The sequence below is a fragment of the Lepisosteus oculatus genome, chromosome 25, assembly GCF_040954835.1.
Source record: "Lepisosteus oculatus isolate fLepOcu1 chromosome 25, fLepOcu1.hap2, whole genome shotgun sequence".
NCBI lineage: Eukaryota > Metazoa > Chordata > Actinopteri > Semionotiformes > Lepisosteidae > Lepisosteus > Lepisosteus oculatus.
In genome coordinates, this window is record NC_090720.1 from 5,073,082 (window position 1) to 5,093,228 (window position 20,147).

At 41.1% G+C, this 20,147-nt stretch overlaps 2 protein-coding genes across 12 annotated transcripts in view; both read left to right on the forward strand.

Annotated features, from left to right (window-relative positions):
- The window catches only part of prdm16 (PR domain containing 16), a 222,748-nt gene extending 211,619 nt beyond the window's left edge, over positions 1–11,129 (forward strand). For 6 of the 11 annotated variants that reach the window (XM_015337212.2, XM_015337214.2, XM_069183651.1 and 3 more), the window contains 6 exons: positions 166–335; positions 813–984; positions 1,736–1,807; positions 3,212–3,454; positions 4,058–4,232; positions 6,121–11,129. In XM_015337212.2, the coding sequence (XP_015192698.2) occupies positions 166–335; positions 813–984; positions 1,736–1,807; positions 3,212–3,454; positions 4,058–4,232; positions 6,121–6,255 (967 nt within the window). In that variant the 3' untranslated portion in view covers positions 6,256–11,129. The remainder of the gene's footprint in view (positions 1–165; positions 336–812; positions 985–1,735; positions 1,808–3,211; positions 3,455–4,057; positions 4,233–6,120) is intronic. The other 5 variants (XM_069183654.1, XM_069183655.1, XM_069183658.1 and 2 more) reach the window with 2 other exon arrangements.
- A 1,195-nt stretch (positions 11,130–12,324) lies between these two features.
- On the forward strand, positions 12,325–19,490 carry tprg1l (tumor protein p63 regulated 1-like). The gene is made up of 6 exons (XM_006641957.3): positions 12,325–12,797; positions 14,174–14,265; positions 14,940–14,990; positions 15,421–15,546; positions 16,695–16,848; positions 17,379–19,490. Exons 1-6 carry the CDS (start codon positions 12,543–12,545, stop codon positions 17,571–17,573), a joined length of 873 nt encoding a protein of 290 aa, XP_006642020.2. The 5' UTR covers positions 12,325–12,542; the 3' UTR covers positions 17,574–19,490.
- The last annotated feature ends 657 nt before the right edge of the window (positions 19,491–20,147 follow it).

Below are 20,147 nucleotides of genomic sequence, written 5' to 3' on the forward strand. Positions count from 1 at the left end.
CTTTGACTGTCAGAACAGGCATGACAAATTTGTCCCGCAAATAAAAGAAGACAAACAGAAACGTGCCTCCTCTGTTTAGACTGGGGCATTCTGCAGTCGCTGATTAGTGTTTATGGAGCAAAGCTGGGGCACTCACTGCATCTCTCCCTCTCCCTCCCTCTGCAGATGTAAGTACTGTGACCGATCCTTCAGCATCTCCTCCAACCTACAGAGACACGTGCGCAACATCCACAACAAGGAGAAGCCCTTCAAGTGTCACCTGTGCAATCGCTGCTTTGGTCAGCAGACCAACCTCGACCGTCACCTCAAGAAACACGAGCATGAGAATATCCCAGGTACTCCTTGCCATGTGCTAACACAGCACAACAAGAATGTGTCCATGACTTTCTGTTATATCTGTATTTCTCACCTTGACTTTGTTTTAAACTAGAAGTTATATGAACACAGGATGAGAGGCTGGTTGATAGTTAGGGTCAAAATTTTAGCACTAGATAATGTCTGTCTTTGTCCTCCAAGTCTCTGGACAACCATTAATTAATAGTTATAATTTGTATAAGATAATCACCTTAAACATAATCAGATTAGCAAATGACACTGTTTGCCAGGGTATGGATTAATGATAAGCCTTTCCCTCTTGGTCCTGTATTTGTAATATAACTGTTGTTGCTTTTAAATATAAACAGATTAAGCTCATTTGTGCTTGTAAGTAGCTGTCAGAAAGTCTTTGTATGCTTTCAATTTTTTTTTCTTTATTGCATTTTCTTTTAATCTTTTAATCTCAATTTTGTAATACCTTGTCTTTTTCCATCCAGTGAGTCAGCATTCTGGGATTCTGTCAAACCTGGGAACAAACATCTCTTCTCCCAACTCGGAGCCAGACAATCATGCACTTTTAGATGAGAAAGAGGACTCCTATTTTTCTGAAATCCGGAATTTTATTTCCAGCAGTGAACTGAACCAAGCATCCAGTTCAACAGATAAAAGGTAGACATTTCTGTCCCAGTGTGACATATGCTAACATGTGCAAGCTGAACACCCAGTAGTTCTTCACATCTGAAATATGAAAAGTGGTTCATGTTTCTCATGTAGAGACGAGCAGTAACTGCTCTCTTTAGAAACTGTATTATAGTGATTGGTTGGGAATTGGGAATAGGTTGTCATTATGAATTGCTACCTAGTATAGTAAGAGCAAAAGCATTAAGATGCTTTCTGCTTCTTCCCTCTTAGTCCTTATGTTCATACTGTGCTCACTGGGCCAACCAGGACTTCCTTGCTGCTCCCTGGTGGTTCTGAGACACTATGCAGTCTAAGGTGGCTGTGAAGCATAACAGCACGAACCCAAGGAGTCAAACTTTTGAAGCAGAAATGACTAAATGTTCCATTTGCTCCCTGTCGAAGTCTCGAATGCTTAAGCTTAGCCAGATTCACACCAGGGGCAGTTTCCTTGCTTATGAAAACACACAACAAAATTCATTACAGAAAAAAAACATATGCCCAGATCCAGTATAATTCACAGATGCTCTTCTGTAAACGTTCAACCCAATGTGGCCGCCCGCGGGAATTTCATTTGTGCGTATAGATGTGTCAAAGGAAATAAATGCTGTCTTAACAAATGAGCATGAAAAATAGACACTTAAATTCTTTCTGTGACATGTAATGGTCTTCCCTTTATTTTCGTCACTTCTTCCGTATTGCCAGCCCGCAAACGCCTAATCATTTCTTTTTTTACTCAAAGACATGAAAAGCCCTATGGAGGAAAAATTAGTCCAAGGCATCTGGGATCAATAGTCCATCCCATCTTAGACAAGTGAGCTTGGCATTTTAATATCTGTAATTCAAATAAGTGCTCTGTTTTCTGTCTGTCTGAAAAGCACTCTCCTTGGAAACCTCCCTCACTGACACACAGCTGTGTATTGCGGTCTTCATACAGACCATACCTTTGCTCTCTGGTGCATTTTGCGTCGAAGCATTTATAAGCACGTCAGGCTGATTGAAACGATTGTGTCAGGGAAACAAACTTAAAAGAAACAGGACTTCAATTTTGACTTATTTTTTTATCCGAAACAGGCTGTAGAAGCAAAACACACGAGGACAGGGGCTATTTCGATTTCAAACTGACATAAAAAAAATGACCCTGGCACTTCCTGTAACAGATCGCGGCAGTTTAAGACCGTCTAGCCCTGACAGAAACAGACAGTGCTGGAGCTGTGGCAGGCTGGCATGATTGGCCCTCAGGGAGAGTTAGATTGGGGCATTTATCTGCAAGATAAATTGATCAAACCCCCTACTAACACAAACACCCCAGTGACGTGTTTAGACTAGATGACAAAACCCAGGTCCCTGCAGAACTGCGCTCTGTCTGGATCCAAATAGTTTCTTTCTCTTTCAAACAGAAAATTTGACTATATGATACTTAATCTGGATTGAAAGTGGAGAACAAACAGGGGCTCTTCCCCCCAGTTCTCATACTCAGGTCTGATTTGATAAATGTCACTGCGTGCTCACTGTGGTAAGCTGCTTGATGAGTAAATTTGACCGAGGAAATGACATCATTAGCTGTGAACCTGCATAGCCTGGAAACCCTGAAAAAATAATTATTGTGTGTGTTGATAGGCTGTTTGCAAAGCAGCAACTTTCCCCATGACATCTCTTAAAGAAAGGAACTATACGAAATGGACTTTGGATGGATTTAAGCTGACCTTCTTGTAATAGAATATTTAGCCTGCTGGGATTTGCTCTTCAGAATGTCTTTCATTAACCATGAGCCTGTTTGTTTATTACCTTAATTGGGTCAGTAAAACTTTCTGAATGGGTTTATTATTGCTTGACATTGTCCAGCACATTAGGGTATATCAAATAATGACTGTTACATCCAAATTTGGAAAATGTCTTAATCAGACGGCTCTTGTGTAAGACCGCTCTAGTAAGAATAACACGAATTTTGCTTTAATATTGGAAGCAAATGATTTTTAAACCTTTCTCATCGACATTTGCTCTGAATGTAAATGTTAGCTTAACGATCTGTAAGAAGTGGTGCCAGGAGTTGTTTTTTAAGTTAATTGTATCACTTTGTATTTGGAAAAGGCAGAGCAGATTTTTATTGGTGCACAAAAAATCTTCAGTCACTCTGCAAATGTGCTAGGGGTGTGTTAATGCAGCCCTAAAGGCTGTGTCAGCTCTTGGGCCTGAATTGTGACTGCTCTGTCTCCAGGCCAGAGATCCAGGAGGACGATCATCCACAGAGCTGTGCGCTCCCAAACTCCAAACTCCGCAGGCGGGGGGCAGACGAGGAGGAAGATGAGGAGGAAGGAGAGGGGGATGATGAAGACGAGGACGGCAGTCTGACGGAGAAATCGCAGGACGAGGGTGTGTCCCCGGCCACCGTGCCCCAGGGCAGCTACGAAGATGAGGAGGAGCCATCTTCTCTCTCCATGAGCTATGAGCAAACTCGAAGGTGAGCCACACTCTGTGCTTTCTCCAACATGTCTCCCCATGTGGTGACTTGGTGTACATCATTTGTGGGCTCCAGACTGAATTGTAAGATGGTGTAGATAAAGGACGCAAAGGGGTTTTGTCTGTCTCACACTCTTACAATTCAACATTGCTGATTTTGGTGTTGTGTTAAGCATGCAGCAGACAGTGTGCATCATATCCACCCCATTACCTACTGTACTGTACATCACTGAGATGCTGTATGTGTAAGCTCCACTTAATCGTTCAGGTATAGGCTATTAGCCTGTGGTGTCTCCCATCCTATTTTTATCACTTGTCATCTTGGGTCAGAGCTTGACGCAAAATAAAACGACTAGCATAAAGTGCATGGGACAGTGTGTGTTCTCATCCTCCCCAGTAGTGGGTCATCTCTCTCCTCACTCCCTGCCATCCTCCACTGCCTGTCTGGTATTGCGCTGGGTGGCTGGTGCAGCCACTCTCTCTCCCCTGCCCACGCATGCAGAGAGGGGCGGCTTGTTTTGGCTGGGCTGGTTGGGTCAGGGGCGGGAGAGCTAACCCAAGGTGTGAACACCTCCCTTCCCCAACCCCTCGTTCGTTGGTGCAGGTGTATTGATGAGGAGGAAGCGGGCCTGTTAGAGCTGGAGCAGATTCCGAGCTTCACCAAGGGGCTGGACCTCCGTAAGGCTGCAGAGGAACCATTTGACGTTAAAGACATGTTTAACTCCTCCTTAGAGTCTGAGGCATTAAAAGAGACGCTGTACAGGCAGGCTAAAACCCAGGTATGTGATTTCCTAAACAAAAAAGGACAAAGGGTATCCAGTCTTAGAATTTCTTCTGTTTTAAGAACCAATGAGTTTTTCTTGCAGATAGGTCTTTGAGATTTAAGCTGCAGAGAAAAATAAAGATCCATTCTTTTTATACTTAATTACTTGTCCCTCACTGATTTAACTAAAGCAGTGACCTAATATCAATATCATGTCAGGGTGTACAAATAGAAATATAAAAACCATGTTGGGAAACCTTATTTGCCTGTTGCACACAGTAAGCAAAGGAAAAGGTACCATTGCATAAGCAAACAGAAGAGAATGTATTTAGCTCTTTTTTACTAAACAATACCAATTGGCAGAGAAACAGAGAAAATCACTGGCCTAGATTATATTTTTAGGGTAAAGTCTGAAATAAGTTTGATACCTTGATCTGTTGGAGTTTTGAGATTTAAATGTAATCAGCCACTCTGCACTGAGAAAGAAGTCCTCAATTGCAAAAGATAAAGTGAAGCAGAGACCTGTATCCACATTGTGGTTAAACACACTGGCTGTGGTGACTGGAAGCAATCTTTCATTTATAGCACATATTGAACAACTCTGCAACTGCCAACAGAAAAAACATGCATCATCTTAATAAAGTATATATTTCTTTAATGGACCGAGCAAACATTAACTCGCAAAAGCATGCAGATCACACAGAATGATGCAACCTGTGAAATTGAACCCGTGGTTTTAATTTCAAACAGTCCAAAGATAGAAAATAAAAGAGGTGTGTGACTTGAATTCATTTTACAAGAGGAAGAGTTTTATTGAGGTTTTGAATCCTGGTAGTGCCTTTTATTTAACTTTTATCATTTTATGTAGACTTTATTTATGAAACGAAGGTCACAGAAAAATCTTTCAGTGAATTTCAAATCTTTAAAGGAAGTCTTTGATATCCTAAATGGGACTAATTCTATTCTGAGTCATCAGTCATCTTGAATATAGAATTCAATAGTCCCTATTAAGGAAAAATGGTTCAGGCTTTGGCTGTAAATACCTCCTGTTTGTCAAGATGTTTTTCAGCCTGATATCTGTTGTCTTTGTGGAAGGGAAGGGGGTGAGATGGATTTCAAAACTTGAAACTGCTGCTGTTACTAACTCTTATTTCCTTAACCTGCACAAGAATCTTCTGGTGCATTCACCAAGAACTGAAATAGTAGTCTTCTGATTTTAAGTCCTTAACTGTCATGTAAATCATTTGATATGTTGTTTTTTTTGTTTCCAGCCTTATGACTGTTAATATTCAAATGCTATCCAAAATAACTTAATTTAACCAATGGAAACTCTTACAATGACAACAAAGCCGTAGCTTTTAAATTGGCCCATTCCAAAGGTTACACTCTTCTTTAGCTAATTTCCTATGTTAACTTTGCATCATTGTTAAGGTTTCCTTTATTATCTATCAGTGTACAGAATGTGATTAGTAAGTCATGATTACTTTTGAAATTCTGAATATGAGAACTGTAACAAACAGGGGACGGACGTTTTTCAGTCCATCTAGCTTGTCTGCTAGTTAGTAGCATCCAAAGATCTCATCCAACCATTTCTTGAAAGACACCAGGAATCCAATTCAACAGTATTGTCTTCTGCTGTGTTTTCACTTGTGTCCTCTGGTTCATGTTTCTCTGTTAATTCAGAAGAGGTTTCATGGATTGACCTTTTCTGTGTCTGTGAGGATTTTGAATGCTTATTATTTCCCGGTTTGGGGTTTCAGGAGAAAACCTCTACAAATCCTTACAAGTGCATGATCCTTTTTTGCAGCAGAAAGATCCCCAATGCTTTAGGCTCTAGTGTGGTTCTCGTAGCATCCAGAATGACCATATTGCAGTACTGTTTCATTTCTGTTTGTGTTTTCCAGGCTTATGCAATGATGCTGTCTCTGTCTGAAAACAATCCTTTGCACACATCCTCCCAGAACTCTCTGGATGCTTGGCTGAACATGGGAGGGGGCACATCAGAGACTGGCAGCTTTCACCCACTCAACCACATCTGAGAGCGAGAGACCGTGAGGGAGAGGGACAGAAGGAGCCAGGCCATGCCAAGGACAGTGGGACCAACTCCATCAGACCAACAGCAAGAGAAAGTGAGAGAGAGACGATGTGAGGCACCCAGGGACCAGTGGCTCCAGCCTTGAGGATCAGTGGGCAGAGAGACCCGCCCAGTAAGAACATCGTGGAGGCAGAGAGGCTTGATGTCCTACAGTCAGCCCAGCTCAGCTTGCCTTACTATTACACCACTTAGTACAGTCACTGTCCAAACAGTATTTAGCAGCTCTGGTGTCTGTTAGCACACACTCGGACAATAGAAAAAAGCACAGCGCTGTACTTCAGAAACTCGATCAGATTAAGAACCTTCTGCTTTCTGTCTTCATCTGCAATGGGGACCAAGGTCATTTGTTGAGTTGATGCTTGTTTTGTACTGCTACTGCATAAGCCTCCATAGCGCACAATGACATTTGAATTCTACAGCTGTCAAAATAATAAGAAATCGAATCATTTTTTAGCAATACCCCCATTTTGCTGCCGAGATCTACAGTCGCTAAGTTTACAGCAGCCACCTTCTCTAACCCAGACAATCCCAGGTTTGAGACGGCAGTCTCCAGGATTCATTGTTTTGAATCCAAAAAGCTCTGCACTGGAAACAAGCCCTGTCATGTGTTGCAGAGTCATAGAGTGAACAGCAAAAGTCATAGCAATAAACAGAAGTGGTATCTGTCTAATAGGGTTTTTGGTGGGGTGTGGAGATGATTCCCTGCTAAAAGATATAAAGTACTATCAAATTTCTTCATTAACCACTGTTTCCAGAGATTAATCATCATCAATCATTATCATCATTAATATTAGAGTCCCTGACCTAAAGAGTAATTAATTGCTTCCATTTAACGTTACATTTCAAATCGAAAAGTCGTGATGGAATTCCAACAACATAAGCTTAATGGAATTATTGCTATTCTGATGTATGACTTCCTGCATTCCCGAGGGAGGCTCGAAACAGATAATTCAATGACCAGCCTGCGTTGTTTACCGCACATCATCTCGGCACGGCTATCTCTGTGAACACTCAGCTCACGTCATTCCTTGGCGAACTTGCCTGACCGCAGTGAATGTAATTCGTGCCGCTGTATTACCAACAGGTGAGGGGCTTTGCACAGGTGAAGTACTACAAAACAAGGAGCAGCTGCAACTGCTGGAATAGCAATTAAATTGAACAAACGCTCCCAAGCAGAGCACGCATTCCTCGAAGAGGACAGTCCGCAGAGTTGCAAAAAAAAGAAAAATATTGGTTTTAAAACGAATCACTTAATTTGGACTTTAAATTATTTCCCATAGGGGCCAATGAAAACAAAATAATCTTTGTTCCTTGTTCAATTTTAAATTAATTTTTATTGAACTCAACATTTTTTTTTCTTTACTTTGTATATTATTTGTTCTGTAAAAACAGTATTGTTTCTTTGTTTCTTAGACACCGTGATGGTGCTAAAAAATTCTAATATAATTATTTAGTGAAGGACCAAAATTGTGTACTGTTGTTGTATGATATTGCGTAGCAAGAGTGGTGTGTGCCAAACGACCCATAGAAAATGTTTTGTTCTCAGACAATCATTTCTGTTCGAAGGGTTTGTGTTGCTGTTGTTGTTTTGCTCTTCTTGCTTCCCGTAGACGCGATTAATTATTGTGTTACTCTATTTATTTTGGGGGGGTTGGAGGGTCTAATGGCTGTTGAAGTAAAATGTTGATTAGAAAAGGTCTCCCTTTTCATTTACGATTGACTCTTTCGAAGGAGAAAGGAAAGATTTAAAATTGAGCGATATTAAAATCCCCAGACCAAGCAGTCATGTAGAGTGCCAGAGTGCCAAATTGGAAAGAAAAGCATAGAAAGAACATAAACTCTTTCTTTAGAAAAAGCAATTGTTGTTCCTCTTGAAATTCAGTATGTCAGATTCCAAACACATCAACACTACGTATCATACTGTAAGTAGACATATTTTCTGCGTGCTAAGAGTCTCGTTTAGTCTTAATGTTTGAGCCATATTCTAAGGTAAAGAGTAAAGAAGTATTACTATAGATTAAATGGAAGGTAATATTTTGTCATTTTGTTCAGTTTTCTCGTTTCATAGTTTCACAGCCGTGTTCTGAAAGATCACCATCAATCATTTTTGCGGGTTGTGTAAAATCCTATTAGATCGATGCATACTGTACGTTTAACCCCATTCCTGGTTCAGTGAGTGAAAGCTTGTGGTTTTGTGTGCTGGAATCGAGAAACGGTTCTTTCAAGAGCTGCGTGAGAGAATGAGAGTCTGCCGTCTTTGGAAACATCAGATGATAAGGGAAAGATTAAAAAGAAAAAAAACTGAAGCAGAGTTTTTGTCAGAAGACTATAGCCTGTGCGGTTTTTTTTTTACTGTAAATTACTCTCTTTTGCTGTTTAAACTAACAGTTTTCATCTGATCTTGACAAAAGTGTCCTACTGGTTAGAGGAATTGCCGTTTTATGTGTGCTTGTATATATGTACTATTCTTGGCCCACAAACTTCGGGAACATCAATCAAAACTGTAGAAAACAGTAGTTCTGGACAAAATTAATGCATGTACATAGAGCTCTTACACAGGATTAATTCAGGTGTTGTTTTAAATGAAAGTGAAGACTGGTTTTGACTGCAGTGCTTTTGGAAGCAGTACTGTATTTGTGTTGCAAGGAGTATCCATGCTCCTCAGACAGTATGACTTTCTGTTCGTCTGCCTGCCTGTGTGAAGATATGAATAGATCTAGCCTATGTGCACTTACCATCCATAGCACCCTTAGTGAACTGTGAAGCCAGCCAGTGAATTGTGTGACAGGAAAAAAAAAAGTTAAGTCTGTAAAATATGAAAAAGATTGTTTTATTACTTCATTGTTTGTTTTTTTTAGAAAAATGTTTATAGATAGAACATTAACTGTTGACGGTTAAATGGAAAAACGTTTTTTACTCCCGCATCGCTGTCGTATTCTCCAACTTGCAGCCTCCAAACACCACCCCTAGAGGGCGTCCTTGCATTTCTACCAGCTCTCGGGGGAATCCATGTGCTCAGTGAACGTGAACAAAATGGGTCACGCCTTTTTCTGTTCATCCCCTCGTTATTTGACTCAAAATGGGAATTCTTAGGAAGTGCTAGATGGCCCGTCAAGAATATTTAGGACACTCCGAGATATTTTCTTTCCGGGTGTCACTGCGTGCTTGCCTGTCCAACGCTGCAGTTGCTCTGCCGATCCTGAGGACGACGTTATGGGACCACCTATCCAAATCAGCTGCTGGAATTAGCAAAACGAGACCGTGCCTCGTTCTCCACTCAAGATGATTCCTCCCTCAGCTCGACGTTACCTTCATTTTATTAGAGGTAGCACTCACCTTTGACAGTGGGTGTGGGTTTTTTCTTTCCTGCTCCATTTATATTTCTCTCTGTTGCTGCCTTGCGCAGACAGCTGGCTGTTAGGAATGAAGTTATTATTTGTGTCAGGGACTTTCAGGATGAGGCTTAATTGGTTCAAATAAGCACTTTAACCGTCGGTAGAAGATGCCCTAGGACACTGTATCAAACAGCGTGCCGTGTCCTGGTTGAGTTGAGGGTCGAATTATTGACTTGACATACCCAGCGAAGCAAAGAGTATGACTCTTGAATAAAGAATGCTGTTAATGTGTTAGAGCGCTAAACCCCGTGCTTTAAAATTGTCTTTTAACACCCCAAGGACACCCCTGCTGGAAAATCTGAGCTGAAATACCTTCAGGGTGACGACTGTAGCGCGATTCCAAAATTATTTTCAACATACTACTTAGGCTTTTTGAATGATTTAAAACAGTGAATTGTGGACCGGCAATCGACGCTCCTTTTCCTAGCACACTGCAATACAAAATGACATCAGTAGATGGCAGGGTTGTGTTGTTTCAGTTGTACTATTAACTATTACGCGGTTCAATAAATGGCAGTAGAAGCTTCTAAAGTATTATTTAGACATTACGAAATATTACATAAATTAAGTACATGGTAAACATGGGAATTTTTACTACTTTTAATATATGCAAAGAAAGACGATGGGTCACCATGAAGCAAAACTGAGGTAACTTCATGTCGCATACTACTGTTGTAAGCGTGCGTAGGGTTTGTAGATGAAATGAAAAAAAAATCACATTACCAGCTTTCTTACAAAGTTGACTAAGGGTCACTGCAGAAATCACATGATGTGGCTGCTGGTCTTTTTCCACTGTTACAGTACAAGCATAAGTAATATGGTTTCTTTCAAACTGTATATTATTCTAAAAAAACGATTGTTGTATATGTCTGGAATTCATTAAAATATATGGGAAAGTTTTAAAATGGATGGTGCTTGTTTCAATTGGATCTGAATTGTATATCGCCTCTGTTATGTTTATAAGAAAAAATACTGTGCATGACTTGTGTTTAGCGGTCATAATGGTGTCCATTTGTGAAATTTTTATGAAAAATGTACAAGAAAAATGTTTAAAAAATACGTAGATGCACTTATTGTACATGTGGTTAGGTTGTACATTTGGAGACTTCAAGTCTTTTACTGCCTTCTAAAAAACAAAACTGGGCAGGAGGTTCTTCAATAAAAACAATATGCTTGAGGGGAGAAGTAATGACAATTGGAAAAAGATTGTAGAATAATATTAAAGAAAACTATTTCTGAAATTGCAGTTCATTTTGATGCTTGTGATTATTAAAGATGTACTTCTTTAGAGAAATTCCATTAAAAAATCTCTGATTCTGATGTTAATTCTGTAGAATAGGAATGTATACCAAATGTAATCTTTCCAATGCTATGAAGAATTTATACATGAAATTGATATGCAATAAAACCTGTGTGCTTTTTATATCGAATCTCCTGATTTTTTTTTCAAATGATCCTGTTTTTTTTATTTTTAAGAAGAAGAAGGTAACTCTTGGCGATATATATTAAACAAGTTACTACAGTATACTTATTTATCTGCGGTAAATAATATTAGTAACCGCTTGGTACTTCTAAATAAAGTAGCATTTTTTAAAATGAATAGGTTAGGCCTGTTGAAGCTGTAATTTTATGAACAGTCGTAGTAACAGCATACAGAAGTAATAGCAGCTACTGTACATCCACTGGCCTCCGTCAAACAGGATGTTTCTCGTATTCCACATTTCTGTACCTTAGGTGTTGCACCAGTTTCTTAAAAGCGCTGTGATGGGAGGGGAGGAGCTGTCCAGGCCTGGAAAGGTGGTTTGTATCGCGTCTCATGTTACGCAGATCACACCCATGATTTCCCTGCCGTCGGCAGAGTCTAATACTATCTAATAGAGTCTGATACTGCAGGTTCCCAATATTTTGTCCCATGCTTTTCCTCCCAATTGTGGCAGATGCTACTTTATTTCAGAGTCTGTACTGGCGTTCCCTCCGAGCAAATAATTCATAAAATGACTCTAAAATTCTAAAATACATAACATAATGTATCACAAATTTCAAAGACGTATTTTTCTTTGTGAATCATATTTAAAAATGGGTATCACTTTTACACGTCCCTGTAGATATAAATTTGATATACGCGTGACGCAGAATGACATACTGTATATGGGAATTACACCTCTTGTCTAAAACCTCTCAAATGATGGATTTTCAGAAAGTTTCTCACACAACTGAACCCTGCTACACAGTTCTGCGCAGATAAGATGGCGTCTAGACAATATGAATCGTATTATGACTATGAACTGCTTTCTTTTTAATTAGTGTTGCAAATATTTCACTATTAGCGATACCTCCACAACTGTTTCTTTTACACAGTTTGTCCAGAGTTTTACCTGGAATCCCCCGGCCACCACAAAAGTAAGGGGTTAGTGTCCCCTGTTTGGTTTTCACAAATGCATTATTCTTATCCACGTTAGCAATTCTTGATTCGTGATTTAAAAACATTCAGTGTTGAGATGAAATGTAACGCAATGCCTGCAGAGCTTTGAATCGCACTACAGTCGTGAAATGGGCGATGGGAAAGATTAAGCGATCGTACTGCTTTAAACTGGCGCCATGGGAGGAAGGAGGAAGTCTACAACGGGAAGAGATTCTGCTTGGTGGGGTCAGGGTGGGCTTTAAAACCGGAGTTGGTGGTGATGTTCTGCGTGTATTTGTAAACACGCAAAGAGCTGAGTTTTGTCCGTGCAAGAGGCAGTGAGCTTTGGGTCTTCCTCGGTTTCCCTCCCCCCCCCCTGATTGTGGGGCTCAGCGCTGCAAAAGCCAACCGGAGGTAAAACCGATAACGGTAAGAATGCTGCAGCTCAACGACTCGGTGGAGCCCGAGAGCCCCGGAGCCGCTGTGCTCCACACCGGGGAGAGTGAGGACGGGGTGGAGGTGGCGTTCACGCCGCCGGGGGCTGCGGGCGTCCAGTCCCCGCACGGCTCCCTCGGCATGAGCCGGGCAGCCGCCTCGGTGGCGTGTTGTTCCCCGCTGCAGTCGCTGACGCCTTTTCACGTCCACAACCCGACAATGCAAGCCAAAGTGAAAGATTACTTCGTCTTCAGGGTGAGTTCCGTTTTGTTGTTGTTGTTGTTGTTGTCGTTTCTCTGGCAAGATCGTGCGAGCGATCCGCGGAAGGTTAGACGGAGATGGATATGAGAGATTTTTTTGTTACATCGCGCAATTCTAAGTGCAGATAGATTTTTTTTTTTTTTGCTCTTGTTCGTTGGTTTTGCAAACATGATACGCACTACCCCTAAAAGCAAATGATCTTCCAATAGCAATACCATCTGTAAAACGACAAAACAAGTGCGAGCTGGTAACTGAACAGTGAAGGCAGTCAGCAACGCAGAGCTGGATAGGGCACCTGAATGCATGTCCTCCAGGTATACACTTCATTTTGAATACTCCCAGCGCAATATTTGTGCTAGTGTCATGCTACAGGCCTTTAATTATGCACAAGTGAAGAACAAACCTACCATATCGCAGCAAGATACGTTATGCGTTATCTCGACGTTTTTGTTGTGGTTTACAGTAATTCCATTACTTTTTTGCACATTTCTTTTGTAGCAACAGGTAATTATGGCTGCTTCGTTAACGTTTTTGTTTTCTGAGTAACGGATATTTTGCCAGTCGTTTTTTTGTGTTTGTATACTTGTTGCCGAAGTCGATACCCTGGTTTCTTTCAAGAAACGCCTGCATGAATTCTTCGGATTAATTAGCCACTAACTACAGAAGGGGAAGATGGAACGAGTGGTGTCCTTTGTAATCTGTTTTATGATCTCAATTGATTGGATTTTGTAACATGCCTGTCGGCTCTTAAAATGCAGCACAACAATACTGACTTGCTTGAAGGCATCTGGATAGAAAAGGACATAATCGGCGCTTTAACACCGATTCTAAGGAGCGTAATGTTTTTGCAAACCAAGGACAAGAAGTTTTCTGTAAGGATAAATAAGCAAAAAATGGACATTGGTTCACTGCGTAGGTTTTTGATCATCTGGCTTCAAACCGTTACGCCAAAAGAGTAGCAAACAACCGCAGTACTTGGAATAAAAATACTGGAATTCGAGATGCTAACAAATTCGTAATCCCTTTCGTTTTAAAGGGATTACACTTACATTTTCAACATTTGTCTGAGGTCTGGCCATTGTGATTGAGTTACTGTACTTTAGTAGCACTCAGTAGACAATGCTGTCTGATTCTGGCCCAGGAGGGTTGGAGAGACCCCCACAAGCTCAGTCAGCTCATGCCGGGTGACCAATGTAAAAGCTCCCCGCCCGTGAACTGGAGCCTTTAAGGGACCTAGAAAACCAGCAGACTCCCACCAGCTCTCTGGACCACGACTGGACATTCCTGCGATGAACGCGTTGCACAAAAACCGCAGAAAGGCCTGTAGTCTCCTTGCTTAACGCATGTCCTTTTGGCGTGTTTTCTGTTAGCCGGGGACAATTGAGCAAGCCGTGAATGACATCAGGACAGTCGCCATGCCCTCAGAAGACGGGGAGGTCCAGAGCGTGTGGCTTCTCACAGAGTGAGTGATGTCAAGAGCAGAGAACACCTGGCTGTAGGCAGGGGGCCCCCTTCTGCCCTGGGAGCTGCCTCTACGCCTGATGTATTCTTTAAATGATTAATATGGCTCCTCATGCATTTTAAGCATAGTCTGTTGTAGACCAAGAGAGGGTTATCTAAGACTTCGTGTCTTGATGTCTCTTGAAGGATTAGATCTTTTAAAATCTGGACTGGGGCTGAAAGGAAAAAGGGTGACATTCTATTCATTTTTCATCATAGATGAGAATTTACTGTTGCAAAATGATTTTCATATTTCAAATCCCATGAGTAGGATACTATAGAGATTAAGGTAAAACAAATACCATACATGGCATTCTTCTCCGAGCATCTAGATATACTGTATGTATGTTGGAGCTGAGGAGAAGTATTTAATAGCTTGACACTGTAAAATGTTTAAATTGGAGCAAACAGCAGATGGTGTCTGTTCCTGTTTGTGGCTGAACAGGTCAGAGAATGGCACCCAGAGTTCAGAAGCAGGAAGGTGAATGTTGACCTGGGGCAAAGGGCTAATCTGTGACTATTCCTAATATGTTTAGATCTGTGGAAATGTGTGCCGTCACAATGGAAAGATTACAGTGCAGAATGGTCACCTATGTGGGTTACAAATGTAGCCAAATTCTCTCTGTTCCTCCACAGGATTGACCACTGGAACAATGAGAAGGAGAGGCTGGTGCTCATTACTGACAGGTACGAGCCATGCACTGTCGTGCTAGTGAATTGTGGCATTTTGTTGTCTAGGTAGTAAAAGATGGAGCGATGATTAATGGTAACAAAAGCTGCACGTCCTGCAAGAACAGTAATAGTCAGTGAAGTTCTGAAAGAAGCCTTTTCCTTATTATTGCATGGAAGGTCGTTCTTAGTTTTTCCTTCTGAAGGGTACCTACATGCAGAAACCCCAAATAATCTATTGCAGGTTTGTGTTGTATGTGCCTTATAATACAGTGTCTTGTGCAGTAAGAATGGCACTGGTGGATTTGACGAGTACACACGAGGGGGTCCTTCGGCATCCACACCATCTTGACAGTTCTACCGATTGCCCCACCAGTGTCTGGCGGATGCAGTGAGACCTTTTGATTTCCTCCCGTGCTGAATCGATCCCTTCTTCTTCTCCGGGCAGGTCATTGCTGGTGTGCAAGTATGACTTCATCAACCTGCAGTGCCAGCAGGTGATTAGAGTTTCTCTCAATGCTGTGGACACCATTTCGATTGGAGAGTTCGAGTTCCCCGCCAAATCCCTCAACAAGTAAGACCGCTAGTGTGCATTGTGTCCTAAAGAGAGCATGCTTTCCCTGAAGGTCTATCTAGTAGCCACATGTTCCAGAAACTATAGATTACAACACTGTCTTCCATATCGTTTATGTGAAGATCCTGTGTCAGTGGGGTTTTTTAGATTTTTTTTCAGAGCTTTAGGTAGTGGCTTGTAGAACTGGTCTCTAACAGCACTTGAGCACCTTTGGAGTCTTGATATCAATTCCAGTGACTGAGGAAAGAGTGGCTTTAGATCAGAAATACCACGCAAGGTGTACTGGAGGCGGGGGTCGGAGAGATAGCCTGGGGTTAGGCTGAAACCTCAAGACATTTTGCAGGTACTCCTGCTGAGGTACGAGTGTTTTCCTTTTTTTGGATCATCCCAAAGCACACTTTCAAATATGAAGGCAATCGGCGCAGTTGCTAATACCGTAGTATTGATACTTTAAACTTCCCTGGAGTTGTTTCTGTAAGATCTTTTACATTATGGATTCTGTTCGCTACACAGCCAGTCAAACCACAGCTCTTTGCCAGTACATTTTGAGATACCTCAGCTGTGTCTTTCTTAGTTGGTAGATTTGATTTAATTACAGTTTAGTGTGTTTTCATTTTGGATGAGCTGTAGTAAAGCTGGCACGCTTGCTGTGATCTTCTGTTTTGTTAGGGACAACTGCTCGTATTATTTTTGCCAAAGCAGATTGTTGCTAAAAACATCTAGCACATCCTTGTAGATAGACATGTTCTGTTCACTTGTAACACTTTCAAACTATGATCAAAACCCAGCTGAAGTGTTGGCGTGTGTTTTCATCGTTTCTCACCACACTGCAAGACGAAACGTAGCTGAAAACACCCTAACTGGGACAAACTGGCAATTGGTTTTCATTTTGAGAAGATGTCCTCTATTTTCATGTTTCCATCTGTGGCCCAACAGCCTTTTTTCGGTTTGGTTGTACTGTAGGATGTCCTATTACAATTGTTTAACTTGTAACAGCTTTGTGTTTCCTTGGCTTTTTGAAAGAGCGCTTGGTGGCTGTGTGTAAAACGCACACGTCATCCTGACATAACTAACGGATAGCGGCACGCTCTCCTGTTGAGCAACAGTGGATTAGTTCTAGCTCTTCACGGCTTGGCGTGTATTTCCAGGAGGGAGGGTTTTGGAATCAGGGTCCAGTGGGATAAACGCACCCGGCCGACCTTTATCAACCGCTGGAACCCCTGGTCTACGGATGTGCCTTATGCCACCTTCACAGAACACCCCATGGCCAACGCCGACGAGAAAATTTCCTCCCTCTGCCAGGTAACTGCACAGACTGTCCCTTTCACCATTTTACCAGTTTTGTATGGAACACCAAATTATTAATTAAATCCGCTAGCTGTATGGGTCTTTTTTTTTTCTCCTGTCCGGAAATGCAGTAAGGCATAGCTCCTTAGATTAACATTTACAATGACTCTCTTTCAAGTGTGTGTGATTGCTTGTACACGCAACTCGGATCACATTCAAAACCGAGTCAGAACAACCCTGTCTGACCTTTGTTCATCTGCTGACAAGGAGCTGTTCGTTAAATACTTCAACCCTGGCCACACAAACACATGGCATACATTCACAGAGATGGGGACATTATGATCAATTGCATTTGTATTTCTTTAATTTTATTACTGCTTTCAACACTTGGGCTGCTCTGGGATATCGATTGTTGACTGGAAAATTGCGAGGGATCCTGAGTCACTCCGTCTTAAGATTCCAGTCACTGTACTTTCACTGCAGAGCTCAGCTAGTTGTTTTCCCCACACTGTTCTCTGTCTGAGTGACATCCCTGTCTGTTGCAGTTGGAGAACTTCAAGACCCAGCTGATCCAGGCAGTGAAGAAGGCACACAAGGAGTTCCCACTGCCCGGAAGAGCCAACGGAGTTCTGATCCTGGAGCGGCCCCTCCTGATCGAGACCTATGTGGGCTTAATGTCCTTCATCAACAATGAGGCGAAGCTGGGATACTCCATGACCAGAGGCAAAATCGGGTTCTAACTTGTTCTTTTTAGGCTTGTTTTTATCCCTAATTAACACATTATTCTACAGTGTGAGCTAAGTATACATTTGTGCACTATAACTGTGACCAGATCTCTGTCATCTGTTACTTCCCTCAGTATGCTAGACGTGTAGACTGCAAATTTAATAATGCATCAGCATGAGCTAAACACCAGTAGCCAGAGAGGTGATCTGCATCACCCTCTACTGCCAAGCAGCTTATTATATATTACTGTACAAAGTGATTCTATCAAGATGTTAATTTATGATTAATTTTTTAGAACTTTTATCTTGGACCTATGAAAAGGATTACATAGAGCAGTGTGCTAGTGGAATATTTTGAGTGAGGGATACAGGTGTTTTTTTCTGATTGTATGAAGTATTTTCAAAAGTCCCTTTTTCTCCCTCGGGCAGTAGTAACTTGTGTACACTCTGAGGTGGTATCAATGCAAACGGATCCCGGTACAGATATGGAGCGTTTTGCAGAGTGTATGTCCTCATTCTTTACTGCTGTGTTGTGTGAAATGTGGGGATGGTTGTTGGAACCTGTGCTGTGGAAGATGTTTGTTGTAGGATGCAGATGGACCTGTCAGTGCTCCAATATCAAGGCAGAACACCTTTGTGGCATGCGTGCACAAGTATAGGAAGCGCTTGCTAAGATTCGAAGCGCGTGTGGTCATTTTCTTGTAAAGGACTGGATGTATGTGCATGGACTCAGCAGAGCAGCAGATATCAGACTGCTTTTCAGCTGATGTCACAGCTGTGAGCTGAAATGTCCTGAAAGCTGTTGTACATTTAACAGGCATTCTGTTATGCAGTTTTCCTCCTACTGTAAACCTCTGCACAGTCAGTATTTTTCCTGGTGACCAAGCACAATAATTTATTGGAGTTGCTTCTGCTATTTCTTGTGATGAGTGGAATGAAGAATTTATTCCATTGGTCTTGAACCAGTTAACATAAAGATCGCTTTATAGCTGGAAATGAAAATATGCTGCTCATTTTTCAGCATTCCTGTTTGGTGCGATTGCTGGCAAACGCTTTCAGACTGTGAGTGTCCAACTGAAAATCGCAAACTTTCCTTTTTTGTTTGTATGTTTTAAATGGAAATCCATGAGTTTTACTGCAACAATAACCATGTTTTAAGAATGTTTGGGTTGCTGTCTACTATAGTAATGTGAGCTTTTAGTGAAATGCATTGCATGAGACAGGATTAAATTAAAACATCTACAAATTGCAAGAGGTAGGTTTTTAAAATTTCCCTTGGCAGAAAGAAATAAAAATGAAAGTCCTGTAAAAGTTGTCTAATTATTGTATCGGTGATCACTGCAGAACCCAGAGCACACAGAAACTCCTTCACAGAAAAAGACAAACATGGCTTTTTTTTTAAAATCTTTTTAGATGTAGTGCGTTTATGTCAAGAGGTGCCTTGAAAACAAGCCATGAGTTGTTGCCTAAAATGTTCAGCATGTTCTTTTGCTGTTTTTATAGAAGTTAACCTTTCTGCCCACTTATGCTAAATTTATTTCTGAATTTTAATGTTTTTTTTTTGTGGTTAAATTCAATAAGCGATTTGGTTAGAGAATGTAACTTGACTTAAGAGGGAAATTGAAGTGTAATATTGGCTGTAGTCTACCTTTGGTCCAGCATGAATCCATTTCCAGACATGAGACAGTTCAATGCTGTTTTTGCCCGTTTTTTTTCTGTGAAACTACACACTGTGGTTTTTGTGGTACCAAAGAAGAGATGGTCAGGATTAGAGAGTCCTTTGTCTGTAATAACGAAAGTTTATTATGTGAATGTGCATGATTGTTGCATGCCGAGTTCGGGACAAACATCCTAATGAAATAACATGGTGACATTTTCTGTGACTGTTAAGGGGGGGGCAGAAAAAACCCTTGATAAACATTTAAAATGTCATTTGTGCGTGTTTAAACTAATTTCAAAAGCCAAGTGTGTTTTAATTCTTTCAATTTGAAAATCAGTTTCTACAAGAGCTAACTTCTACACACATTCAGACAGGTATGTGATTTTGGGATATGGATGGGGATTTTCTTTTAAGGTAGTGGCTTTTGTATAATGTCATCTTTTTGCAAAATGTAAACGTAGGAGATTTATTTTTGGATTGTTTTAATGCAGTTCTGAAGGAGGAAGAATCATTAATTTTTCTGGGAGAACAATGTTTTAACTGTCAAATTCTGGTAGTTTTTTTGTTGTTCCGTTGTGCTTTCAAGGGTGGAGCTGCAGATTTGTAAAAGCCAACAGCTTTCTCAAACTAGTTGTACTGTATGAACACTACTGTACAGTACCTGGATGTAGCATCTGCAGTACCCTACAGCACATGCTTGTTATATGAAACAAAGCTCATCAAAAAGGGAGGTGTTATTTGCTGCTGAGTGTTATCAACTTATCAATGTTATCAATTTATAATCTTTTTTTACCTTAATTTAGTGACTACCTGATGAGATTGGAAATGGCAAAAAGGAAAGGCTGATCAGAGTTAGGTGTTGAGAAAAGGATTAGACTGATTGTGTTTTTCATTGGGGGTCTTCAGAGTGTTCGGGCTACAAAACATCA